The sequence below is a fragment of the Halichoeres trimaculatus genome, unplaced genomic scaffold, assembly GCF_033239565.1.
Source record: "Halichoeres trimaculatus isolate MK-OKI-2021-1 unplaced genomic scaffold, fHalTri1.1 fHalTri1_scaffold_2, whole genome shotgun sequence".
NCBI lineage: Eukaryota > Metazoa > Chordata > Actinopteri > Labriformes > Labridae > Halichoeres > Halichoeres trimaculatus.
Window position 1 is genome coordinate 16,682,371 of NW_027437180.1, and position 26,353 is coordinate 16,708,723.

Consider the following 26,353-nt stretch of genomic DNA (forward strand, 5'->3'; position numbering starts at 1 on the left):
AAGTACCTGTCCTGTAAGCCCTGCATGTACAGCAACAAAAGGAAATGTCAGGAATGACTAAACAAGCACCTGCGCAGGGGACAAACCTTTCTGTGCAAATAGACGTCATCATGCTGTCAGTGTTAACTTACATCTTACATAAGGACGAGTGGTACCAGCTAATCATGTTATGAAAAGAGCACTGCCAAAATGTGAAGAAAAATAACTGATGTAAAAGTGTAGTATAGGAAATGATCCATTCCTCTTGTTTTAAATAACTTTAAAATGTTATAAAAATACACTTTTTTTTCTCTATGGATTTAATTTTAAGTTCTTTTAATTGTAAATATGAAAGAAATAGTTTATAGTCAACACAAAACATTTTTGAACAAGAACAAAACCACCATAAATCAAACATCTGCTGTCTTTGAAATGTTATAAAAGTCATCCATTCAGAATACTGCAAAATAAACATTACTCTAAGATGACCTTCTGAAGTAATATATCGATCAAACACATGCTGTGACTGGTGAAATCTTTCGTCACAATTATTATCAAATCCCTGCCTGTACAAAGAACTGGTCAAAATAAAGTTACACCTTGTCATTATTGTAATTAACATTTAAATGTCTCCTTTTGTATGTTATATAACTTCTTCTTTTAGAAATAAAGTGTTTGCGGTTTGCATAAGGGAAAAATTTTACAGTAGCATAACTCAATTGTTGTATTCTCCTCAAAATTATTTCCTAGAGGGGGATACTCAACAGCTGCATGATATTGTCAGAGATGTGTGTTTGCATGCATTCTTGGAAATAAAAAAGGTGACAGCCCAGTGGTTTATTCATCTGTGATGTGTGTAATTGTTTGTGTGTTCACTAAACCGAATGTCTGTCTAGCTATGACCAGTATTTTCAAGATCTTATCACGTGGCATTTGCTTGTTAGAAATATTTGAAACTCATTGAGATAACACATTCATGCAGATGTTACAGTTCAGGGGTGTCTGTTACTGATCATTATCTAATGCATGCTGATATTGATTTGATGTAGTTGCAAACTTTCCACATTTGAGACCTTTGCTTCTATGGTTTTGCTACAGGACTCTGAAGGTGGTAATGACATTTATTTCTTCTTCGTTTAAAACATTGATATTGGGGCATGCAAATTAGAGCAGATAGTGGAAATACAGTCAAAGGTGTGCATCAGGAAAGATGGGATAAAAAGCCTGTGTCGATCATGTATTCATATATGATCAATGTATCAATGATCAATGTATCAATGTGCGTGTGTGTATCCCTCTCTCTCTCTACCCCCCCCATATTATTCTCTCTCCCACTCTCTCTCCTCTATCTGTCTCTCTCTAACCCCAACACAGTCGAGAAAGATGTCTGTCTAACATGAGTCTGGTTCTGTCCGAGGTTTCTGCCCGTTAAAGGGAAGTTTTTCCTTGCCATTGTAACTTGCTAAATGCTGCAAAGTCCTGTACTCATGGTGGATTAAGATAAGATAAGACTCCTTATCTTGTCTTGATGTTGGGTTTCTGCTAATAGAATTTTATTAACATTTACGGGTCTAGACCTGTAAATGTTTCTGTAAAATGTCTTGAGATAACGTTTGTTATGATTTGGCGCTATACAAATAAAGATTGATTGATTGATATAAAGATTGATAGCCCAGTGGAGTGTATGGTCACAGTGTGTGGTGCTGGAGACGAGAAGCAAAGGTTCAGAAAGCAGAACCTTGAATAATATTCAGATCAATCAAGAACATTTTTAAAGTGTATTTAAATAAAATTATTAGGAGATTAATTGAGAGGTCTTTCATGACCAATTTATGTCTGAGTCATTTGTATTTTGTTCAAGGTCACAGTTAACGGATGAAACAACACTGACACTAAATGCACACAGTACTCCTATACTGAACATGTATGCGAGACACACTTTAGGGTTGACCTTTCTCAATATCTGATAACACTGGGAGGAAAATAGGAACAAGTATTAATACTAACCCTTTGGATGTTTATAGTCAAGCTTTGAATGATTGAGATTTGTCACAGCCTGTTATGTAAAGTGGTCTTACATTGAAAGGTAATAAACTAGATGCTCAAGGTGTGCTTTCCATTTGGACTTAAGTGACTGACAGTATTGGTGGGATTCTCAAAGATATACGTGTGACACAATCAACAAAGTACTTAAATGAAAGATTGGGAATTCTGCCACCATAGGTTTATGACATTTTATTCTTAAATTCTCTTCTTAGCAGGTTAAGCCAGTGTCCTCTTTCAGTTGCATGTCTCCTACAAATCTTTAGTGAGGCTGGCTGTAGTTCTTCAAGCCGGCAGCAGAGGGAGCTAGTGGACTCTGCCACAGCCTTTCATATTGCACAGGCCAACACGTGTCTGACTAGTCGAACAAATAACTGCAAAACAGGCACAGTGTCACACTTTTGTCTCTTCGAGTGTAAAAGAACGACAAGAAATAAGTAAAATTCAGGTTAATGACTCAGCATGCTGACAGGCTCGACATGACATGATGCAGAAGCAGCGCGGAGCTTGGAATAAACAGACATGAAAGCTTGTCTGTGCAGGTAAATTTGTTGTTAAGACAGTCTGATGAAGCTGATTCTGGAGTGAGGACGCATAGGCAACAAAAGAGCAATCACCTTTGATTTTAAATTAAAGTTAGAGCTGAGGATGGAAAAAAGATCCAGGTTAGATGATCTGAGTGGACGAGGAATGAGATAATGAAGGAGAAGCAAGTTAGTACGTAGAGGGATGCAAGAACCAAGGAGATACCGACGGGTTAATAATCTTGGAACTGCTTTTTTAAGTAACAGTAAAAAATATAAAAATATTTGACTCAAAACGGGAAGCATGATATTCTAAATGGGGGGAAAAGCAACAAAATTCTGTTCTTGAGCTTAAGGTCCAAAAATGAAAAGCATTGATTTGATTTAAGTAGATTTCCTGTGAAACAAGATTTAAAAAGTTGTGTGATGCGATAAGGTCATATGTCGGTCAAAGATTATATTTAGATTTTTTGATTTGGCTGATGTTTAATTATAACTAGCCAATAAGCTGTTGGGCTGATGTGGTAGCTATTACCTATAATAATAGTCCTAATGATAAGGCTTTAAATGGAAGATTTAATGACATCCACTCATAGAAAGCAGTGAGACAGTTATGGCAGGGCAAACTGAATTGAGATATTGTTTTTAACAGAGAAATAGATCTGTGTATCATCAGCATAACAGTGATATGAACAGGAAAACAAGATGGTTTCAGAGAACCAAATCCTGGTGAACCTCCCACAATAAAGAAGCAGAGGATGATGTGAGTCTTGATACAGACCTTCAAGTATCTGCCTCCCCAGTGTTAACTGACACAAGTTTAAGTTTCACCAGGAATTTCAACCTAGTTGTGAACTCCATTCAGTAAAGTAGCAAGCCAAAAGGGGATGACATTCCCAAATACTGATAAATACTACTGCCTCCATGTCACATGACTTAAATTGTTGCTGTTATTTGCTTCCCAAGTTGTGAGCGAGATTAATTCACAACTTTGTTCCCGCACCAAACAAGGTGGTTGTGAGTTCCCTAGTGTTTAATTTTAACTCACCAAGACACCAAAGAATGCGTGAGGAGCAGGTGAATGCAGGGTTAATCCAGGTCTCCACTCGCAGGGAAATAGACCCTCGAGTTAATCCAATTTAACGTCATCTATTTGTATAAAGGAGTGGCTTCAATGATGAAGTAAACACACACACTGCAGAGTTTATACTTGATACCTTCAGTTACACTTTCTCTGCTTAATGCCCAATAAATAAGAGAGGAACTGCACATCTGCAGCAGCGGTGGATTTTATCAAACTGTGGACAAACCCAACACGTCCTCACACTGTGACCTGTCCTTGTGTGTGTGTGTGTGTGTGTGTGTGTGTGTGTGTGTGTGTGTGTGTGTGTGTGTGTGTGTGTGTGTGTGTGTGTGTGTGTGTGTGTTTGTGTGTGTGTGAGAGAAAGAGAGAGGGGGCAATGGTAATATCAAGCTGAAGCTGGGATTATGGGATGGGCCATTCTTAACAAAGTCTCGTTAGAGAGTGACCATGGTAACCATTGGATTACCCAGATTAGGATTGATGTCCTCAGCTTGTTATTACTTCTCAGCCCTGTGGTCTCCCTCTCCTCACTTCTTTTTCAGAACAGAAGATGAACAGAAGATGAATTTACTCTATCAAACTCCAGGAAAGTGTCCTCAAGTTTAAGAAGCCAGGGAAACGTTACTAATGCTCTGCTTTATTTATACCCAAAGAAGATGAGGACATTAAAAAGTAATGTCTGTGAGAGGTTTGAGGTTGTTGGGTTTTTCCGGGGGATTCTGAGGGATCAGCTCTGATGTAAAGCAATAAAAACTGCAGACCCTTTGACATGGATCTGCATTATCTGTGATGATAGTGGTGGATGAAGAAAGAGCACAACTGCAGCTAACAATTTTTTTTATAAGTGCTTCAGCGACAAGACTGATGGTGTCTACACTGAAAAACTGAGATTACAACCATTGAGTACAACAGAAAATAACCCTTGCTTATATCTTCAGGAGCTGATGGGGCAGCTGTGGCTCAGTGGCAGAGTCTTTTTTCTCCAGTAAAGGTCAGAGGTTTGATCCAATCCCCTGCAGTTAACTGTCAAAGTGTTTCTGTTCTGTCAGATGTATGAATGTGAAGAGCTAATGCTGATAGACGACAGCAGTCTTTGCCATCAGTGTGTGACTTTGAGTGGGAAACACTAGAAAGGCAAAAGACTATAAATACAAGTCTAGTTTAACACATTAGGGATTACGTACTAAAACTTAGGCTGATTGAGCAGGACTCTAGGGTAAGGTAGAGAGGTCTCATCTCATCCTACATTATTTTGCTCAAGACAAAAATTGGTTGACATTATATATTGATTTTGATAAGATTGTACTGAGAGGTTATAAAAAACGCCCCAATATATCACAGTAATTGTAATTTTAAACAGTTTTAATAGTAACTTGACATTTTCATTCTCAGTGAAGTCAAAACATCATTATGTTTCTGTGTTCAAAGTCACATTTTGGTTCACTGTGAAGCCAAGACACCAGTGTTTAACACTAGTGTTTTGAACGTTTCTTTGCTCCGTATCTGTTGTTCCCAACGTCCCTGACATCTCTCATTCAGGCCCTTGTGTCTTTGTCCCCACCTCCAGTTTCTGCTCTGTTTTCTCTCCTTGTCTTCACTTCATGGTGACTTATCAGCAAAAAGCCATAGATCTTAACAAATCCAGAATTGTTGGAAAATTTTCCTATGTTTGCAGATTTACAGAAGTGTTTTTGACTCAGCATTAAAGTGCAGCAAGCAGGAAACTCTATTCCAGTGATATATGTGTGGTCTTAGGCTGTTAACCTTCAGACTTAATCACTGTAACATTGTTATTGAGTTCTAACCAACACAGACTTGAAATAAAGAACAATGGCTGCTCAAAAAGATTGCAGTGAAAGATCACACAAGCGGCACTTTGTGTGAAGCACCTCACAGGATCTGTCATCTTTTGCTACATATTGTATTTAATTAACATCTGACCTATAAGCTTTAAATATAAAGCATTTTTTATTATAAAAAGTGAATTTCCATTTTTTTTAAACTGTATAAAAATCACCACATTACTTTCATGACTGTTCACAAAATACCAAACCAGGACCGGTTGTTGCACATTGCCCTGTTAATGTTTTTAGTGGGTTTTTGAGGTGCTGCTAGCAGATCACTGTGTTAATTAGGCATGTGTCTGGTTAAGCATCTTCAGTAACTAACCTCAAATACCCAGCAAGTAAAGACTTCAGTTTAAGGGGGGTTCTTCAGGTATTTGACTGGTGATTGGTAACTGGTTTGTTATTGGCTGTTTTGGTTTAGGGTTCATTGTTATAAACTATTGAGCAGCAGTGGTGAAGAACTCAGGTCTTAATTTCAGTATCAGGGTTTAAATGGAAGAAATCAGGTGCCATCCACTCATGGTTAGCAAGGAGAAATGTATGAAGGGAGGGAAATCTTTTCAAGAAATTTGTTTTAAAGGAGAAATAGATTAGTGAATCATCAGCATATGAAACTTCAGGTAACTGACTGAAAAGATTACCCAAAGGAAGTATGTAAAGGCAAAACAGCAAATATCCAAGGATCAAACCCTGGGGACCCTCACAGAGGAGGATACGTTGTAGTTGATACATACACATCACTCAAGTGGGGCTGAAACCAATTTAAACATGTACCTGACATTGCATCCCAGTCTGTTGAGTGGACTGGCAAGACAGAAAGTCTTACACAAGTGCTGTTGCTTACATGTTATTTGTGATGTTGCATTGAGTTGTTGATGTGTTTTTTGCCTCCCTGGTAGAGAGAGGTTAGTTCACTACTTGTCTGTTTTGTTTCAAAGTCCCTGAGGTGCATGCTGGTTCAGTCCCACTGTGTGAAAATATTGACAATAAACTCTATTGATTTTGGAGCGAAAGTTTGTGTGAGTTGTGTGATGAACTGTACATCAAAGCAGAGACACCTGCAGCTTCCTGGCAGGGAAGGACTGAGGACATGGATTAGACCTGTCTGACACAGCAGGATGCAAGTGTGCACTACTTTACTTACATCTTTGTCTGTGACATCATTTGTGTCTCACAAAGCTTTGGCTTCTCTTTTTTTGGCCCTATTTGAGCACATTACTGTACGTCAGCGTCAATCTCCCACACACTGAGTCAGTTGTGTCAAGGAACCGTTGATTCTTGCCTTGTTCGTCCTCACTTTGTTTAACCCTCCAACTGAACGTGCAGCCATCCCTGGGTGAGGAGATTACTCCACTCTAATGGGAGACTTGGCTGAATCATGTCTTCTTGGGGATTATGTAACAATCTCTGTCCACGTGGCTGCAGCGCTCACCTGTGTTTAGAATGACCATCTGCCCCTCCTCATCCAAAGCCCATCAGCACTCTTCACACACTCTGTGCACCGACTTCTCACTGAGAAGACCTCCAGTTGTTTTTGACTGATCTGCGAACAAAGATAAAGCAACATCTCTGCTCTGAGTGTGAGGAAGACGTGGGAGCCTGTGAGATGTGCAAAGGAATGACTAACGCTGGATATCTAGTGAATTATCCTGCTGATGTGCTCTTCTTACTTCCTGTTTCCTTCTTATTTAGCCAGGTGCATGAGGAAACCATGCTCCCTGTGTGTGGGCTGCATCTCTGTAGACACCTCCGCAGATTCAGCGAGAAGCAGGGAGAGAGAAGCACAGACAGCAGACAGTGAATAGAAAGCAGAGGACGGAGGGAGACAGTGAGAGAGGGGAGTGAAAGAGTGGCAGAAGATATATTTGACGATGTGGGTGTGTGAAGTACCCAGGCATGCATCATAATTGTGGATTTTTTTCATGAAGCAGTCGGTTGTGTCACTGCAGCAGCAGGACATTAATGATCCTACAAAGTGTTTTTTTGTTTTTTACTTTGAAACAGTCGGGCTTTGAGCAGTGAAAGCATCATAACAGACATTTTCTGAGACAAAATGGAAACTGCTTTGTTTCTGCAGCCTTCAGGATTTTATTTAGGGGGAATGTAAAGATATTTTTGAAATGGGAAAAGGAATGCTGAGTTAAACATGTTGATGCCTTTTAATTCTCAGTCATCAGGATATTAAGCCAAGAACTAATCTGAGGTAAGTTGGGGATGGTGGAAATTGTTGGATGACGTTACTTTCTGTATTTGTGTGTGGTAATGTCTATTTTTTTTGTTTTCCGTCACACTGTTATTGTTGCTACAGTGTGGATTTCAAACCTGTAAGAGCTACTGGGCTTTAAAAGCTGCTTGTGGATTATTATGTAGAAGGAGTGATTAATGGATAAATGTAGATGAAGGTCCCCACAAATGCGTAAAAAGAGTGTTTCTGTGTGTGTGTGTGTGTGTGTGTGTGTGTGTGTGTGTGTGTGTGTGTGTGTGTGTGTGTGTGTGTGTGTGTGTGTGTGTGTGTGTGTGTGCTTTTGGGTACTGAAACTCGACTTCTCAAAAGCCCAGTATGCCATGTAGTCAGCCCACGCTGTTTCTCGTTTCCATGGAAACCATCGCCCAGTGCTAAAAGCAGTTCTGTTCTGTGAGTGTGCATTTGAGTGTTTGTGAGTCTGAAAGAGAAAAAGAGAAAAGAATGTTGTGATGTATTTTCTGGATGGTTATATGTAGCCCGTGTCGATGCTGCAGAGCTCCCAGGTCCTGTGTAAACTAATGTTGAGTAATGAATCACGACTTCACCTTCCTGCCCCCCCACCCAGCATCCTCCTCCACAGTGTCACTCCACTTGTTTATCTCTCTGTACCTTTCTCCCTCTCTTCCTCTCCTTTAACCCTTTAGGTGCCTCCCCTCATCATTACGTATTTTCTGTCTCTGTTTCTCCAAGATGGCCGTCAGCTTCGTCATCATCTGCCTCCTGTCAGTGAGCGGCTTCAGCTGGTCCCACCCCTCTCCTCCTCCGCCCCGGGGGTGCAGTGTGAATGTGGACCCTCCGTACAGAGTGCTGTGTGACCTGGAGTCAGTCTGGGGTGTGGTTCTGGAGGCTGTGGCCTGCACCGGTGGCCTGAGCTCCCTGGTCCTCGTTGTGCTCCTGCTGGTCCGCCTGCGCTCCATCCCTGAGCCTTCCCGGCGATCTGGCTTTGGGCCTCTCCTGCTGCTCCTTGGCACGCTCCTGGGGCTCTTCTGCATCTCTCTGGCCTTCCTGGTCGGGAAGAACCAGGTGCTCTGTGTGGTTCGCAGGGCCTTCTGGGGGCCCCTTTTTGCCCTCTGCTTCTCCAGCTTGCTGGTGCAGGGTGTGAGGCTCAGGAAGCTGGTGGCTGGACAGACCAGCCCCACGGGGAGCTCTCTGGCAGCTCTGGGTCTGGCCTTGGCCCTTGTTCAGGGGATCATCTCTGCTGAATGGGTCCTGCTAACTGTGGTGAGAGAGGGTCACCCAGCCTGTGAATACCCACCTTTAGACTTTGCTTTGACATGCAGCTACACCCTGGGGCTGCTCCTCATAGCCATGGGGCTCTCTTTGGGGGTGGTGCTGTGTGGAGGAGAGATGGAGGCAGAGGGAGCAGGTGGCAATGAAGAAGAAGGAGAAGGAGAAATTGAGAAACAGAGCTGGAAATGTAATGCCGTCTGGCTTTTTCTCTCAAGTTTGGCATCAGCGCTGCTTTGGGTGGCCTGGCTGGGGTTTTATCTTTACGGCAGCCAGGCGCTCAGGGGCCGAGGGAAGGGGGAGAGGTTCGGAGGAGGAAAGAAGGAAGAAAAGGTGTTGGATGAGCCTGCACTGGCAGTGGCCTTGGTCATCCAGGGCTGGATCCTGCTGCTGTTCCACGCCATCCCAGAGACATACCTGTGTCTCCGGAAACCTCCTCAATCCAGCACACAGAACTTCTTTGACACCTCACACCCGGCCTCTCCGCCACCTTTTGGAGACGAGCATCCTGCGCACTCCCACAGACCCTTCCAAGAAAACCAGGCCTTTTCTATCGAGGAGCACGGCACAAGTAAGATTATGTAATGTGTGTTTCTGTGTGTGTGTGTGTGGTGTGTGTGTGTGTGTTTCCACTTGTGTATAAAAGAAACAGAATCAATCCCCTTTTAAAGCCATTGCTAAGTGCTGCCATTCAGTATAACTCATGAGGTCATAACAAAGAAATATCCACATAAGGTCAAAGCCATAAGGCATTTAATTACTGTCGATCACTGAAACACAGATGTTCTTTTATAAATGTATGTTGGTGGTGGTTGTGGAGAAATGATAGACAAAATAAGCAATGGACTTTCATGGTGGATGACGTTTTCCTGAATCTGACAAGTGTCTGTTAAAGACCAATCTGACGAACTACAGGAAGTGAACATGCTGTCATTACTACAGCACTGCCAAAACTTGAATATAAACAAGTGTTCATACCTTGTTCTTAGTAAAAATAAATGATTAGATTGATAGTGAAAAAGCTGCCTCTGGTGCAAGAAAAAAATTGCTTTTCAAGTTTCTTACTATGAGAATAATGTGTAAATAGAAGAAACTAAAAAGATCTCACACCCTTTGTTTTTTGTTTTTGTTGTTGTTGTTTTTTCAATTGAATCCAAGCGTTAATTTGTATCTTTAAATATTTTTTAAAACAACCTTTTTCTGAACTTGTAGGTTTTTATTGTAGTGTGGCTTCCTTAAAATATCTGCCTGTTTGGGTGCAAGCTGTGTTAAAATGTCATAATTGTTTTACTTTTACCTTTACTTTTAAGGCAACTTTACTGTTAACAACAATGTAGCTAGCATGTAGAAGCCTACAGTTTTCTTTAGAGACTATTTCTACCAAACCTTAGCTCTGTTAACTTTGCACTTGACACGGGACTTAACTCCAGGTTTCCCTGTATGAAAGCAAACACCTAACATAGAATCTTACATACCGCTATTCAGCTTATATGCTGCCTTCCACAAAGGGGGCATGGTTGGCTGTTGAAACGCAAACAAGACCAAGTTTAACCAAGCCAACCTGTACCAAACCGTACTGATCTGAACCAGGCTACTTGGTGGAAACTGGTCTTTAAAGACCATCCTTTAAAATGGATCAAGAAAATTAAAACTTTTGTGGTTTTGCCCCCATCACTGTGTTTTTACCATCTGCTCATTTTGTTGTTCAACACCAGTCAATGAAAAAATCCCACAATCACTACAGACCAACTAGCAACTGATTAATAAATAAGATGCATGTTTCACTTATATTTTAAAGAACTGTGATAATTCAATGAAAATGCTTCATCCATTAACATAGCCAGCATGGCAGACTAATATTATATTACACACAATGCCATCAAAAGTTTGAAGCTGATATGATCAAACTGGTTTCTCAGGAAGATTTCTTGATTGGATCCATCTCCACATGCAGCTGTCACTGCAGGCAGCAGCAGTGGGTTTGTCTCTAAGTTTTGTTGTGGCAGCTACATTTAAGTCATTTACAGCATTATTGGAATATAAATATGCCCATGTGGATATTATTACAATACACTGATACGATCCTGTTAAAAATAAATGAATCAAGAATGCAAAAGGGCTAAGGTTCACAGCTCAGCTCAATGACCCTCTTGATGTAGCAGCCAAAGAGTGTATCAGCTCTGAAACAGTGGTCCCTAGTGGCAGTGAGTGTTAGCTGTGCAAGCTGCCGTCTAAGAAAAGAAGCTCTGTAACTGGTTAGTTTATTTTCTTTTCAGATTGATGCTTTGATCAGTTGGATATCCAAAACTACATTTTTGGCTGCATCAAAATAGCTTTTAGGGGTTGCGTAGCTGATTATTGTCCTCTTTAAATTGAGAAAGACTGACATGTCACTTAAGTGCCATGAAGGTTTGTTATGAGCACACTGTCTCAATTTTAGCTACAGTGCTCAATCTAAAAATCCTATTAGACCTCATGAGAGCCCGATTATGCCTCAGGCTTGCAGGGATATGAATGAGTCATTTCACTGTGACTGCACTTCATATCTGAAGCCAAGTGCACAGCTGAAGGGATACAGCAGGATTACCAAAGATACACAAAGAATAGAGGCAGTGGGAGAAATAGACACGAGCAGAATCTTACTGAAATGAAGACTAATGATACTGATCCTAAATTTTCCTCTCAGGGGTGAAAACCTGAGCTGTAGAGGGACAAAACCATACACTGAGGAAAGTAACATACCACTGCAAAAGACATGCATGTTGTGTAAAATTCTTACTTGTTGACAATCATGCTGCTTTCATGACGGTGAAAAGCTTCAAGCTGTTGACTCCTGTCGGGGCATAAAAGGAAATTCTTTGTGTCTGTAATTTTCTCTTAAGGTCACAGTGGCACAGTATTTACAGTCTGCAGTGCTGTTCTTTCATTTCACTCTTCTTTTCTTCCTCAGACTCCCATGCCAGCTAACCACACAGTCATTACAAAATTGATAAAACGTCATCTGTGGGCGGCTGATGGCTAACTTGGGCCCCTTCTAATTGGAATAATATTTTAAATGCAATGCACATGTTGATTGGCAGCTATTTGTGATACTTTTCTACATGACCATATCAATGAAGCTGTAAATCATTGCCATAAGCCCTAAATCCCAAAATTCAGTGTTCCACATCTTTGTAGTGTGAAACTTACCATCATACTACAGTGCATAGGTAAATAAGATCATATCAACTATGATTTATAAGAATCAAATTGTCTAACTAATGCTCTCTATTTATTCAACCACTAGATGTAACGTGATGCTGGACATAATAATAATTCAAGTGTTCTTCACACTGAATCATATCTTTCTGAAATAAAATCTCAGAATAAAAAGCCTCTTTCCATTCGTCATGAGGCTTTAGTTGAGCAGTGCTGTCACATTAGAGCTCTGCCCACATGAGTGAGCACAACCTCTTTTTCCCAGGGTTTACAACTAAATTGAAGAAGTGACAACAGGGGCAGTTGATTCAGAAATCAAACATGGCCCCAAAGGTGCAGACTCCTTTCATAACTGAGCAGAAGTTAAACCTTATGACCTTCTGAAGCAGTGCACATTGTGGAGCTTTTTTTAAAGCTGCACATTATCCATTGACTTAATATTACCTGCACACACTGAAGACAATCCAACCCATAAAAATACTTCTTATTACTTCAGATTTTTTTTTTTTAACACATAATGAATGTGACTTTTACCACTGGAACTGTGGGCATAGAAAGTATTCCCTCCATGCTACAACTGTAATGCATGAGACCGTTATGTACCAACATGAGTGACACCGATGTGTTCTGGCAAGCTAAAGAAAGCTAACAGTCAGCGAGAAAATCACCATAGACTTTACAAAAAGACGCACAGAGCACGACACTGCCTGAAAGTGAAACCAAAAAATCTCAGGGCTGCTCAGGTTGCATGCTGCAGTACTGGCCTTTCAGCCAGCTTCTTGTATTGCAGTAGATTGAACATGCATCAAACTAGAAAATTAAAATACACATCAGATACAGTTTTTACTGATCTGGTTTCTATATTTGCAGTCAATAGTTTTCATGCTAATTTATGTGACTGTGTTTTTTTTTTTTTTGGAGAGTTTTACTTGTGAATAGTCATTTTATTCAAAATAGGGGGATTAAATACCTCTGTTGTAAGTTCCTATGTTCATTGTTATGTTTGGAAGATAAAAGAAAAGCAGCCAGGGTAAGAAAACACAAAAATATAATCATGAGAAAATTAAAACAGCACAATTGTTATTCAACTTTTTGTTTCCATTAGTGTCTTTGAATCAATTAGGCTGCACCATCCTGAGGTGTCTTTGAGGATGTATTGGTTGAGTTAATTGTGTCTTTGGCCTGCAGAAAGGGTGTCACATTAGTCTTACAGTGTAAGCCAGATCACTTTTTCCCAATACATACCACCATATCACAAGCCCAATATGTCAGTTCTCATCAAATTTGGCTTCTTTTTTTCAAGTACAGAAGATTTAGACACATATAGCCAATGGCCATCACCCACACAAACAACCCCAGAACGAACAACCACAGTGTTAGTGTTTGACCAACACAGCAGGTTTGAATGAAGAGCTGTTACATCATCGTGCTGTTCTTTGCTTTATCGCTCAGCTCTTCGATCTGGGACATATAACAGCAACCAGGGCGGCGTGCGTCCTGGCATCGCCTTCAGAGGTCATGTTTACCAACCCACTGAGATGGCACTGGTCATGAATGGGGGAACTGTAAGTATGGAGAGCAGACACACTTCACAAACCAGACAACAGAAGGGTTGTTCATCACTTATTTCTCTCTTGTGCTCTCTCGCAGATGCCCACAGCTCCAATTAACTACACTGGACGACGGTTGTGGTGATATGGGACAAGACTAAGATTCACTGCTGTATGAGGGTAGAATTTCCTGTTCAGACAGAAAAAGGAGGAGGTATTAAAGTCATCACGTCTCAAAACAGATGGATTTACTAGCAGCTAAATGTATCTAATATATTTGTGTTTCTGCAAATATGTATGGATTTAACATTTTTCAGAATCTGCGTGGATAGTATTTACGCTGAAGCTTTACAGATTTTTCTGGGTTGCAGCTCTGTGGTATAAGCAATCTCAGACAGGGAAGAAACAGTGACATGTTTTTTCAGTTGAGGCATACAGTGAGGGCATTTACAGTGCATTAATATGATCAAATCAACATGTGAAGTCTGAACTGTAACGTGTCAAACAACTGATGAGGAGGCTCAAAGATAATATATAGTTTGATATCAAAGAGCAGAAAAGAATTTAAGAGCTGGTGTTTATTCAAGAGGATGATTTAAATGTGAGTTCAACATTTTTCAGTTTTAAACCAAGCTGTTACTAACCAACAGGCAGCACTCCCTTTTATTTCTACTTGCTGAAATAAAAGCGCAACAATACTTTTATTATATTTATGTTAATTACTATGATACACCCACACTGCTTGCTTTGCTGCTGTTCTACATGCTGTAATAAGGATTCACAGTTTCTATGTCCGCTGATCTCCAATCCATTATCAGTGCTGCCAGGAAACTTGGCACGTTTCAGTGTCATACTTTTCACAGAGTTTTTCACAGGCAGGATTATTTCATGGTTAGGGTTAAAGTTGAGTCCGCAGCTCAAGGATAGCTTGTTAAAGACACAAGCATATTATTAAAAGCCATTTAATACTGCAGCTCCTATAATGCAGTATGAGGTTTACTTTTGAAAGTATCAATTTGCACTTTAATCACAGCTGATTTTTATGTCTAAGCATTGTGGTATTTGAATTGTGTTTGAGATCCTTTGAGATGCATGTAAAAGCAAAGTAAAGAGCTGGTGTTTCTTTGTCTGACTAATGTATTTTGAGTGTTTCAAGTATCCTCTGCAGATGGGCTCTGACTTGGCAAACACCATGTGCAGAGGGGGACCAAGTAATATGACTCAAAGCTTGGAACTCAACAGACTTTGATGTTTCTTTGGATTTATGACAGCTATTGATCATTATTTAAAATCCTGGTGAGATGAACACAGCATCTCATTATGTTCCAGCTTTCAGCATCCCTTTTCATTGAAATACAGAGAAAGCAGCCAGTCCTCGACCACTGTGAATTTTACTGTAACAGTTACAAACACATACACTTTTCATATGAGTGACAGTGCCTCTGTTCAGGCATCTTGCTGACAGCTGCTGTTCAGGTGAAATCTGAAAGAAACGACAATCAAGAAATGAAAACAAATCTGCTGGGTTCCAGTTTTTTTATCCTGAGGATTCAAATACAACTCAAAGAATAGCCCGCGGGTTCTTGGTGTGTCCATATCTTGCTTTGAGACTTAATAAGTTGTAACAACTTTGCTTTTGTGTGGGTGTTTGCCCTTATATTGTAATATGAAATATTGAAATCACATGGTTTTTATGTATTAACCCTATATAACAGAGTTTTAATAATGTAAACTAGCCAAATGTGAAAAGCTATGTAATTTTCCTTGAGATGCTTCTATGGTGATAGCACTGTCACTGTTCAATGGCAGCGTAACATGAATGTCTGTAACGTGATTTGCACAAAGTGGCTAATACATTAGTGCACATTTTCTGGTACTTGTTGTCCTGTTATTAATCAACCAATCATATCATTTTTTAGCCTCCTCACTTATACAGCATATATATAGATATATATACCCAAGGGGTTAAATGGATCAAAAAAGAAAGGAAAAACGAAACACTTCAATTTCTAAAGAACAGCAAGAAGAGCTTCAATCTGTTCCGAGTTATTTTTTCCAGTACCCGGGTTTAGCTGTTTTACTTGGACCAAGCGAAGGTCTGAATAATGTCTCCCTCTGTGCCATGTGTTCAATCGTCATGACTCAGTTCAACTCATATCAAAAATAGAACAGAGCTGTACTGCTCCTCTCAAATCCCTCAGTGCATGTGGGAGAATTTCAAAAGTAACCTGGGCTGACAAGGCACCTTCGAATTTTGGCTGTGAGGAGCTGCAGAAAAGGGTTTGTACTGAAGATGATAGCTACTGAAAGACTGATTTGAAGGCTTTGTGGCTTTATGACCTCCAGCCTTCCACCTGCAGTCAGAGGTTTACAGGAACCACCAACGACCCGAGTTTCCTACTGTTTTAGTTAAGATGTCAGGGTGAAGGCCGTCTGCAGATGGAGTCAGTAAAAGCAAGTACAGACTGAGTTTCAAGGTGGCTTCAAGTTTGCTGGAAACGCTCAATGTGTTAAGAGTATAGTAGCAAATGAGAGACAAAATATGCAAGGGCAGGATCTATCAGCTGGCAACCAAAAAGGATGATTTTTTGCAAAATGTTCTTTAATCTCTAAAACTTCGTTAGGATTTTAACAGCATCATCATATAAAGTGCAGGTAATGAATGATGGATAAAGGTGTACAGCTGGCTTTCAATATTCAAATACATGTTGTCACTCTTAGAGTAAAAACCATTAAAAAATGAAAGGTATCTGCGCCATTCAATGCAAAGAAAGATTCTGATTTAGGCTGTCTTAGGGTATCAGCTCTTTCTTTTACTATTAGTGAGATATTTGTTTTATGGTGGTACTTTCAAATACGACTTTGCATAATTGCTGATCAATTACTCACTTTTAGAGGTACTATCACATGGCGGTACGGCAAACAGTACTGAAGAACCTTACTCTTTAAAAAAAAAAAAGGAAAAAAAATCCGTTTCGAGCATTAAACATGGTTCTAAATTAATATCAATTTTTATTTTAAATGTCATAAACTCGTATAGTGCTATTCTGGGGCTGTGTATCGGTCCTGTCACTGACACAACAAATGAAAAAAAAAAAAGGAGAAGTAAAAAAACGTAAGCTCCGTCTTAGTTTTTTGTGCTTTACCTCTGAGACGCACTATGAAACAAATAAAACTCGGGACTTCAGTTCGGTGGACTTGGTTATTGGTTCGGAACAACTGGGAAGGATCCGGCAAGCTTCCGCTTCTGCGCTCGCTCGCAACCACGGGTAACTACAGACGCTTTTCTTGTTGCTAACAGGAACCGTGAGAAGTACTTCCGGGTCTTGAAAACGGCACCGATATCCACGTGAAAAAAAGCTACTGCAGACGAAGTGAGTAAACATATCATGTTTTTACTTCAGCAATCTTTTGCAGCTTCTTTGACACCATCATATTGTTTGTTTGTCTGACTAAGTGGTGCTTTGTCTTACTTTAATGGCCTAAAGTTAGTTAGCCAGCATTGTTTACCATCAGCGCTTTATTTACAAATCAGCTCATTCTGCATAAAACTTTTGTCCTAACACTCTTTCGTTTGAGTGTATGTGTCGTCTCCGCGGTAGCTCGTTTGTGAGTAGTGTAACCATGTATTAAAGCAGCAGGAAGCTTTCAATGACGACCTGGTCCCAATCTCTGAAAAGGACATATCCAGATCCAGTATGGTCACCCTGACCAGGTTCTTATGTGCCTCATCAGTCCGTTTGGGTTAATTTAATTTGAGCCGAGAAGAATTCGGGGAAGGGGTTCAAGTCCTGTTAACTATGTTAGGTTGTTACAAAGTATCTGTTCAGTGCAAGAGGCTGAGAATTTACTGTTTGTGTATGAATGTCAGGAAGAATAAGGATTTGTTATTCAGACTCTGGCCTCATCATGATCTATGTCTATTAGTAGTCTATGTTGGAGAGGTTACATTCAGAGGTATGATGTCAGCATGTTAATAAGCTATGAAGGTTATAGGAAGGAAATCCACCCCTCTGTCAAGTTTTAGGACTTAATTGGGGAAACTTCCATCTAAGTTGTATGTAATGATCTTTTGGGCTGTACAGGCTGTGCAGTAGCAACTCTTTGTCATTATCTTTAGCTTTTTAGTTAGTTGTTGTGTGCATATGATGTGGAATACAGGTAATATGTTATTATTGTTATTTTTTGTATCTTAACACAGGCAGACACATGAATAATTGTGAATCTTCATGGTCAACTGCTGTATCAAAGTTGAACACATGCAGCTTTTGAGTTGTCTCACACACAGTGTATTACTGTTAAATGTATGTGTGACAATAATGACAACAAGTAATTTCTTCAATATGCTTTGCTATTTGTTTTTCTGCTGTTCCAAACAGGAGAAGCTACTGGCACTGTAAATAAGAAATCAACAGTGTCTTTTGCTTTCAGAACCTGCATAAAATGCAAGAGCCTAATATCTGGATTTGATTTCAATTTAAAGTAACAGTAACAGTTTTTATTTTGTCCCCCTTAGAAAACCAAATGCCTGCTGCTGCCTCAAATAAATAGTGAAAACCTGAAAATGAAGCTGAAGGACGACAAGAGTGGAGAAAAAACTGTACATAAGAAAAACAAAAACAAACAAACATCTTTGCCTGAAGACAAAAATAGTACCGGTGATGACATGAAGCTACCAGAGATGAAAAAGAGAAAGAAGAAGAGTAAAGACGCTAATGCAGTTGTTACAGAGGTGGAGTCCTTTGATGGAGGTGTTGTAATTGAGGAGGAGAAGAAAAAGAAGAAAAGGAAATCTGATGCAGAATCTTTGAATGATGCTCATGGTATTGATGTTAACAACAGGAATGAAGAATTCTCTAAAAAGAAGAAGAAGAAGCTGGCCGATGATGAGAGTTCAGTGGAAACTGCAGAGAAATCAGAACAAGAAGAAATTGAAAAGAAACCAAAGAAGAAGAAGAAAGTAAAGAACAAATCTGTCCACTTGACACCAGAAAATGTAAATCTCCAAAAAGAAGAGGCTGAAGAACAAGATATGTTGCAAGAAACAGAAAGAGAAACTAAAAACGTTTCAGTTGAAGTTGCAGAGCTTGTGGAGAAAGTCAAAGGAAAGAAGAAGAAGAAAAAAAAGAAAGCCAACAGTGAAGAGAATATGAAATCTGAGGATGACACAAGAGTAGAGAAAAAGAAAAAGAAAGCTAAAACAGAAGTGTCTGAGAACGGAGTCGAATTAGAAACACTAGAGGAAGAGCGTACTGTGGTTCAGGAGGTCGAACTTAAAAAGAAGAAAAAGAAAACAGATGGAACTAAAGCTGAATCACCACAGCTTAAAGTGGATGCTGACAGTATACTTGAAAGCCGGGATGAATCCACAGAGGGCAAGACTGTTGTTTCAGAGGAGGGGAGAAGAAAGCAAAAGAAAAAAGAAAAAATAGAAAATAATGAACGAACTTCTCTCGAAGTCAGCGAAATAGAGGACACTGAGCCAAAGAAGAAGAAAAGGAAAAAGGGAGAGAAAAAGGAACATCCAGAGCTGAAATCTGATGAAGCTGAGGAGCAAAGTATGGAAACAAGCAAGAAAAAGAAAAAGAAGAAAAGCTCAACCAAGGAGGAAACACAGGATGAGAGCTCTGAAACTAGCACAAAAAAGAAGGTTAAAAAAAAGGAGAACGATGAACACGTGAGGGAATTTTTTACTGTGTTTATAGGCATTAAACAGTGTTTGTAAATGTTTTGTTTCTATGCAATGGGATTAAACCTTATATTTATGTTCCAGGAGTCAGCCCAAGGTGGTGTGGTGTCTTTGTCAAAGAACTCAGGAAACACTGACGAGGTCAGCATCAACCAAGTAACTGTCGTTGTTAGGCCATCACTGTTTGATACCTGTTGTAGTGTGTAAAGGCTATTCCAACACTCTAATTCTGGTGCTACTCAAACTGGCAAACCATAAATCTTCCCCACTTCTCTAAGGGAGATTGAAAACTTATGTGTAAACATATGATCATAAGATACAGTGAAACGTCAAGCAATGAAAACTACTGGCAGTGTTTTGCAGCCCAGCCTAAAAAGTAGGCCTTGGAAAAGTCTGTTTTGCCAAACATGGTGTCTCGTTTTGGGTGGACAATCTGATTGGGTATCGAGCAACTAGACCCAAGTGTGGGACTATCTCTGTAGCTCACTTATGTTTATGTTTAATCAGCTAAAGCTAATAGCGTTTCAGCAGCAGATTCGTGTCATGATCAAAAATAATGGTCGTATCCTTTCACTTATTTTATTTAATTTTTTGGTTGTAGGAGACAAAAATGGAATCACAGGTGGAGGTTGAATACATGTCTCCACCTCAGAAACCAGCCAAACCTACGGTCAGTATTTGTATTTTTATTTGAAAGAAATTCAAATGACCACTTTTCTCTCTGCCTTTTCCCCATAAAAGCCCCAAGTTTGTTTTCAATCCTGTAAAAGTACTTCACATTACCCAAGAGTCAGTTTAATGGTAGCTTTGTTCACCCAAATCTGTGTTTTTAAACTTCACTCCCTCTGTTTGTGATTTATGCGTTTTACTCCAGCTCACAATGTTCAAGGCTTAGCGTTTTCCTCAAATAAATCTTGATGTCATCCTCAGTGTGTTATACAACTGTTTGGTGCAAAGTTCAAATATTCTGACACCATGTCTCTTCAGGGTTTTGGTCAGTGGAGCACGGCTCAGTTCAGCAGCTCTGAACAGCAGCAGAAGTTCCTCCGGCTGATGGGTGGGTTCAAGAAGAGTTTCCAGGCGTCTTCAGAAAGCACTGGAGGAGCAAAAATGGCATTGGGGAAGGATGCACAGCAGCAGTTGCAGCAAGGACTTATGGGAGAGTTTGAGCGCGCTCAGTCCCGAAGACTGGACTTCAGTAACAGGGGTGCAGGTCTTGGGTTTACAGCACCGTCCAATAAGAAGTTTTCTATTGACATTAATGCTTCTCGGTCAGTCCGATTTGATGACTGAAGTGTGTTTATGTATGTTTTTTTTCCCACACTTTTGGCTTTTTTAAAATAAAATGTTGTTTTGAATGAGATCAAGGTTTTGGAAGTTTCCTGGTTATAGAGCCAAAATTTTGATGTGCTGTTCACCGAGCCACTTGGTTTTAACTTTTGCCTCACCAAACTGTTCTGGGATGGTTGGGAGAAGATGCCCACTGAGGGTGTTGTGGTAACATTCTTCATCCATTGCTGTGCTCTTTGGCACAACAGTGAGTGAGCCCACTCCCCTGGCTGAGACCCAACCCCACGCATGAAGGGTCTCACTGTGTTTTACTGTTGGCATGCCTGATGAGAGGGCTCACCTGTTCCTCTATCGACAAGATTCTTCCCAGAGCCCTAATCACTATTTTGGCCGTGACTGTATCACACATGCATACAAAACATATTTTATGTGGCATTTCTGAAAAAATAATTCACCCCTCGTTCTTTTCCTTAAAGATGGTGCAGCAGAAGTGTTCTGCAGACTGCACGTTTCCCTGTGATCGAACAGGCCTGAGAGATAACTAAAGTTATTAAAGAAGAAAAAATGTTCAGTATTCAGTTTCTGAAGTCTATTTAAATATGGTCACTGTGTGTGACAAAGAAAAAGTGGAAAAAGTCTGTATTGGCAGGTTCAAAGTGTCTTGATGACTATAAGTCACATAGAAAAGACAATTTTACAACAAAGTTCTAAAATAAAAATACAGACACAATCCTACTGTTGTAGTGCAACTTTTATTACCTTATTACTGAATAGAGCAAATAATCCTGTATTAAAATGTAAGATTTTAAAGTGTGACATTGGACACCAGTACACTGTTTTAAAGTCTTTTAAAGTCATCTTTCAATTTACGTATTTAAAAACTTAATGTGTTAAAAATCTGTCATTATGTATTAAACGTACATATCAACAATCAATATCATAAAATTCTATAATTCATATTACTTGAATTTTGTGTATTTGGAGCCTCGTGCTATTTAATCACAGAGAAGACCTCCGACAGACTAATGTTGCAGCTGCTCAGGTCTTCTTCATCCAAACAGGGGAAGCCGAGGTCCACCAGGATCTCACTCAGACTTTCGTTCATCGCGTCCAAACCCTCTCTGACGGAGATGCTTGCTGCTGTTGAGTCTCCAGCCAGCAGCAGCTCTCTGGGGCAGCTTCTCCGGAGGCTGACAACACGACAGCCCTTGGCATCTGTCCCTCTAGAGGAGGTGGATGTGAGCGGCTCCCTGGGGGGGGCCAACAGTGGCCAGTCTTTGACGGGGGTGCTGCTGAGGCTGAAGGTGATGTAGTTGTGCAGTGGCTTGACTGGGGTGCCTATGGGACTGAAGTCCATGTCTTGAAAAGAAGAGGCATCAGGGTCGCCGTCGGAGTCAGAGAAAGTGTTCGCAGTGCACAACAGGATGGGCTCATCTTTTACAGAGTCGACCAGGTTTTGTTTCCGCCTGGAGCTGCTGGACTGCCTCTTCGGGGGGAATTTAGGAGTTTCACATTTGATGGAAATAGGCTCATCATCCATCTCCATCTTAGGCACTTTGGTCCCCTGAGAACACATGGCTGATGGCGGGACGTCACTCTGGGACACCTATCATACATACAACAGTTAGGCATATAATTAAAAACAGTAAAAAATCAAATAAGTTTTTTATATAATTTATATGTAATTGCATAAACTGCACAAAATTAAGTAAATGTGTGTAAGATATTTCTTTGTTTTGCTTCTGAGCAAAAAACATAATGATGAATGATAAACACTTACATGCCCTTGCTTTTTGTGCTACGTTTGTTTTCCTTTCTTAGAATACCAGAAAAGATGGTGAAAACGTGCGTTTTGACTCAGTCATGCATGCTTAACTCTTTACCTTTGGAGCTATCCACACTCTTTTCACCCCTCTTGAAGGGATCTGCTTTTGAGACCATAATGGGTGAAACTGGTCATGAGGGGACAGCATGCACATGGGCGAGATGGCTGGAGGCTGGACTGAGATCAAGCTGGATTTTGTTCTCTGGGGAAAAGACTTCTGTGTTTTCTCTGAGTGAAGAAAAAACAGCATCGATGATTTTTTTTCCCCTGCCCTTACCCTTCTGTCTTTACGCCCTCATGATTTTACTCCAGGTTTCTAAACTCACCAGAGCTGGATGTTGTGTTTCTTATATCTGTAAGAATTTTCCGTTGCTGTAAAAAATAAAACAAGTATGAGTTAATAGTGAGCTCTCTTTACTTCCTTCACAGTTACTCTCGGTTTAGGCTGGTGCAAGTTTATCTAGAAAGAGTTCATGTTAGATCTCTAACTGCTTCCCACTGCTCAGAAGAAAGATATTTCTTTTGCAAGTTGATCTCAAAGCAGTTGAAAGTTTCTCATCCCCTCCTGTAAAAACAAAAAAGTTTCCTTACAGCTTAACCTTCCTGCTGCAGGTACACTGTTTGGCTCAGATGTTCAGGGAGCAGAATGAAAAGAAACAAGTGAAAGCAGACATCTCCTGATTGTTTTGTGTCTCTCTCAGCTCCCCTGTGTCTGACTGCAGAAATGATGACTGATCTTGAAAAAGCAAGAATAAGGTAAATCCATCTTACTTGGTTGGAAAATAAAAGCATTTGGGTCATAAACAGCTGCAGTCATTGGGCCTGTGGAAGAGAATTTGAAGTCAGAGAAGAAGAACAAGCATTAATTCTCTAGAGGACATGCTAACATAAAAAGTAGTGTTCATATCATTCTGCAGCTTTCTAGTGACACCAGATGAGTTTGAGGGACTCTCCTGTGATGTGATGACAGAATATACAAAGAACAATATTACTAAGAATTAGCTGTACTCACCCTGTTCACCTTATCCAGAGTGAGGTATCGGTTAACCTCAGGCCGGATCGTCCAAAGTGAGACTTTTCCAACAGGTGACATCTCACGAACGAACATGCTGTGCAGTGACAGGTTATGACGGATAGAATTCTGCAAAAGAATGACCAGACAAAAAAGTTTGGTCTGTTTTTGACTGTTCCACATTTATCCTTGATCAACAATCAACAGTACCTTCCATCCTGGTTTGGCCACCTCTCTGAAGTAAGGGAAGTGATCCTCAATCCACATGTAAATTTCCTTCAGCGACATCCTCCTGCTCATCTGGCTGTTGATGGCAAACTGGATCAAGTTCATGTAGGAGTAAGGGGGCCTCTCCCATGTTGAGCGCTGAGCTGATTCTGCTTCAGTTTTTCTATGTTTTGTCTGGAAAAGAAAAGGTAGAAAGAAGGGAAAAATACCTAGTGGAATAGTGGACAACATTAAATGCATCATTTCATCATCACTTCTGAAACAAATATTGACATGACTGTTTTTATAGGCTAATGTTTCAACTTAATTAAAGCCTGGTATTAGCCTTCAAGAAAACATGAAAATAAAAACTTTAAATTTATACTTTCCTTTAATGTGACTTTATCTCTGAAACACTATAATACACACTTCGGGGGACACATGTAGACACGTTTTTTCACATCGAAGGTACACAGTCACACTGAGATGACAACAAGCAGCTGACCTGATAATATGGACTGTCTGGGTTTTGGTTCTTCTTGTTAGCCATTTGCTCGGTAGGATCTGATTCAAAGTCACATGCGCTCATATTTCCCAGCCACTGAATATCAGTAAGGCTGTTGTCTAACAAACCACTCTCCAGATCATCAACTATGGAAAAAAGCAAGAATTGTGTGAAGGGTTAAAGAAAGCAGATGGAGTAGGAGGTCAGAATGAAAAACCTGATCTCATTCTCTTACATGGTTTGACTGCAGTAAAAGGTAGAACATCTGAGGTGTTGCTCACAAATTCTTCCTTCACTGGTTGCCCAGCTGTAGTCTCTGGAGATAATTCATTCATATGCTGACAACACAATCCTTTGCCACGACTTCCATTTTCACAAACAAGCATGAACTTGTTCCGTCCCTGAGCACCGCACGTTTTACTTTTATCACTGAGGGCATCAATAACACTCTGACAGTCTATTGTTTTGGGAATGAAGACCACCTGAGTGTCTGACATGGAGGGGTGATCCATAATGCGAATGCCGTCAGGGAAGCACTGACTGATTTCTGGTTTAGTGGGTTCTTTGGGGCGTGATGGAGCAGGTTGTGGCTCAGCTGTTGACAGGTCATTTTGCTGGAAAGGCAACTTTTTTCTTCTGAAGATGAGGGGTCTTGTTGGGCTGCGCGTCATAGTCATCAGATCACTGAAATAACTGCTTGGTTTTCACTTTGATTCTGTGCAAAAACATCACATGGAAAAACCAGACGGACAGCACGTTACATAGACACTCTTTAACCTGCAAACCATCAAAATACAACATGGCTGCATTAAATTACTGTTTTCAGTCTTGTCTTAGAGGGATTTTTTAAGGTTCACAGAACAAGTCTCATCCTATACTTTCATTTGATCAATAAATTTCTATTATAGTTGAAATTTTACTTTGGGAAACATTGTTCTTAACTTGCTCACTAATACAATATCTTAAGTTTTACTTAAATAAAACTCAGCCTGATTTGAGTTTGAAATCCTTTAACAAAATATGTATCCTGTATGCTTTCCCCAGCGTTTTCCCAGCCTGTTGCTGTCATCAAACTCAAAATGAGCAAACTAGATCGAAAATTTGTGTTTAATCATTTGAAATGTTGTCTCTAAATTTTGCATCTTCACGCTCGATTTCAGTGTCTTCAAATCGTCATCTGGTTTGTATATTATGACTTTTCTTTTTCTTTTAGCAAAGTAAACAGGGTTGGACACTCAAAAACATTACTGAAATTTGTGCATCACACTAACACACTGTGCTAACTGTAACCACCCGTAGATTAACGGTTTTTCTTAAGCTACAAGCCGCTTATCAAACTGTTTCATCATAGGCTGGTCGATTTTAAGCACTGAACAGCAAGAAATCAATTTATACCAAACTAAATTCAGAACAAACTGCACTGTTGATCTCTGAATGAACTGATAAACAAAAACACACCTTGAGCTCGTCCGTCTGACAAATGTTAAGCTGTGAGGTTGCTCGCTTTTTCTGTTTTCGATTATGTTTCTTAGTTACTAGCGTACTCTGGAACCACAGTCGTTAACTTTCGGGTCAACAGTTGACGTGTGTTTGTAACGTACGCGGCTGTTCCCCAAGGCCCAAGTATCCATCCATCTTCTGCCGCTCATCCGGGGTAGGGTCGCGGGGGCAGCAGCCTAAGCAGGGTAGCCCAGACTTCCCTCTCCCTTGCTACCTCTCCCCAAGCAGGCACCCCAATTTTGTGGAGTGTAATTATTCTAATAGTCAAAACAGTAAAGTATATAAATAAATATAATCAACATCGACTGAACAGTAGAAATTCTAGCAGTAAGCATCTCTACCATGACCTGGACGGACCCTTCATTGTAAACTGTGATGTGTCAGGAAAGCCCGAGACACACAGGGAGCGTCACGCCGCAGAGAGCCAGCACCATCAAAACCTGAACTTTATGGACCAGAGGACCAACTTTTTGAATTATTAGGATACACAATGTGTATTATTTGTGGCAAATAAATTATTCAAATCTTTGCACCCTGAAACAATCTACGCATAACATTAGGAAAAAAGTGTTTGGTGTGCCATCTTTCTCTTTCCAAAACGGTTTCAGTTCAGCAGTGTTCTTGGGAT

General features: G+C 40.2%; 3 protein-coding genes across 3 annotated transcripts; 2 read left to right on the forward strand and 1 right to left on the reverse strand.

Annotated features, from left to right (window-relative positions):
* The first annotated feature begins 6,971 nt into the window (after nt 1–6,971).
* Nucleotides 6,972–15,565, forward strand: gprc5bb (G protein-coupled receptor, class C, group 5, member Bb). Its single transcript, XM_074665459.1, has 4 exons — nt 6,972–7,680; nt 8,413–9,520; nt 13,600–13,712; nt 13,798–15,565. Exons 2-4 carry the CDS (start codon nt 8,413–8,415, stop codon nt 13,840–13,842), a joined length of 1,266 nt encoding a protein of 421 aa, XP_074521560.1. The 5' UTR covers nt 6,972–7,680; the 3' UTR covers nt 13,843–15,565.
* A 1,411-nt stretch (nt 15,566–16,976) lies between these two features.
* On the forward strand, nt 16,977–21,300 carry knop1 (lysine-rich nucleolar protein 1). Its single transcript, XM_074683752.1, has 5 exons — nt 16,977–17,071; nt 18,214–19,374; nt 19,471–19,542; nt 19,988–20,056; nt 20,374–21,300. The coding sequence occupies exons 2-5, from the start codon at nt 18,262–18,264 to the stop codon at nt 20,677–20,679; spliced, it is 1,560 nt and encodes a 519-aa protein (XP_074539853.1). The 5' UTR covers nt 16,977–17,071; nt 18,214–18,261; the 3' UTR covers nt 20,680–21,300.
* A 367-nt stretch (nt 21,301–21,667) lies between these two features.
* On the reverse strand, nt 21,668–25,737 carry LOC141786878 (forkhead box protein M1-like). Its single transcript, XM_074665297.1, has 8 exons — nt 25,684–25,737; nt 24,461–24,940; nt 24,219–24,371; nt 23,724–23,893; nt 23,514–23,642; nt 22,828–22,873; nt 22,560–22,729; nt 21,668–22,282 (listed from the first exon to the last, which is right to left on the reverse strand). The coding sequence occupies exons 2-8, from the start codon at nt 24,900–24,902 to the stop codon at nt 21,668–21,670; spliced, it is 1,725 nt and encodes a 574-aa protein (XP_074521398.1). The 5' UTR covers nt 24,903–24,940; nt 25,684–25,737.
* Nucleotides 25,738–26,353: the final 616 nt, after the last annotated feature.

Bases quoted from the DNA above. Each gene is read 5' to 3' on its own strand.
- gprc5bb (XM_074665459.1), top strand. From the start codon at position 8,413: ATGGCCGTCAGCTTCGTCATCATCTGCCTCCTGTCAGTGAGCGGCTTC. The intron at 9,521-13,599 runs GTAAGATTATGT...TTTATCGCTCAG, and splicing joins TATCGAGGAGCACGGCACAA to CTCTTCGATCTGGGACATAT. The intron at 13,713-13,797 runs GTAAGTATGGAG...GCTCTCTCGCAG, and splicing joins TGGTCATGAATGGGGGAACT to ATGCCCACAGCTCCAATTAA.
- knop1 (XM_074683752.1), top strand. From the start codon at position 18,262: ATGAAGCTGAAGGACGACAAGAGTGGAGAAAAAACTGTACATAAGAAA. The intron at 19,543-19,987 runs GTAACTGTCGTT...TTTTGGTTGTAG, and splicing joins ACGAGGTCAGCATCAACCAA to GAGACAAAAATGGAATCACA. The intron at 20,057-20,373 runs GTCAGTATTTGT...ATGTCTCTTCAG, and splicing joins AGAAACCAGCCAAACCTACG to GGTTTTGGTCAGTGGAGCAC.
- LOC141786878 (XM_074665297.1), bottom strand. From the start codon at position 24,902: ATGACTATGACGCGCAGCCCAACAAGACCCCTCATCTTCAGAAGAAAA. The intron at 24,372-24,460 runs GTAAGAGAATGA...TTTTTTCCATAG, and splicing joins TTTTACTGCAGTCAAACCAT to TTGATGATCTGGAGAGTGGT. The intron at 22,283-22,559 runs GTAAAGAGTTAA...TATGTATGATAG, and splicing joins GAGTGTGGATAGCTCCAAAG to GTGTCCCAGAGTGACGTCCC.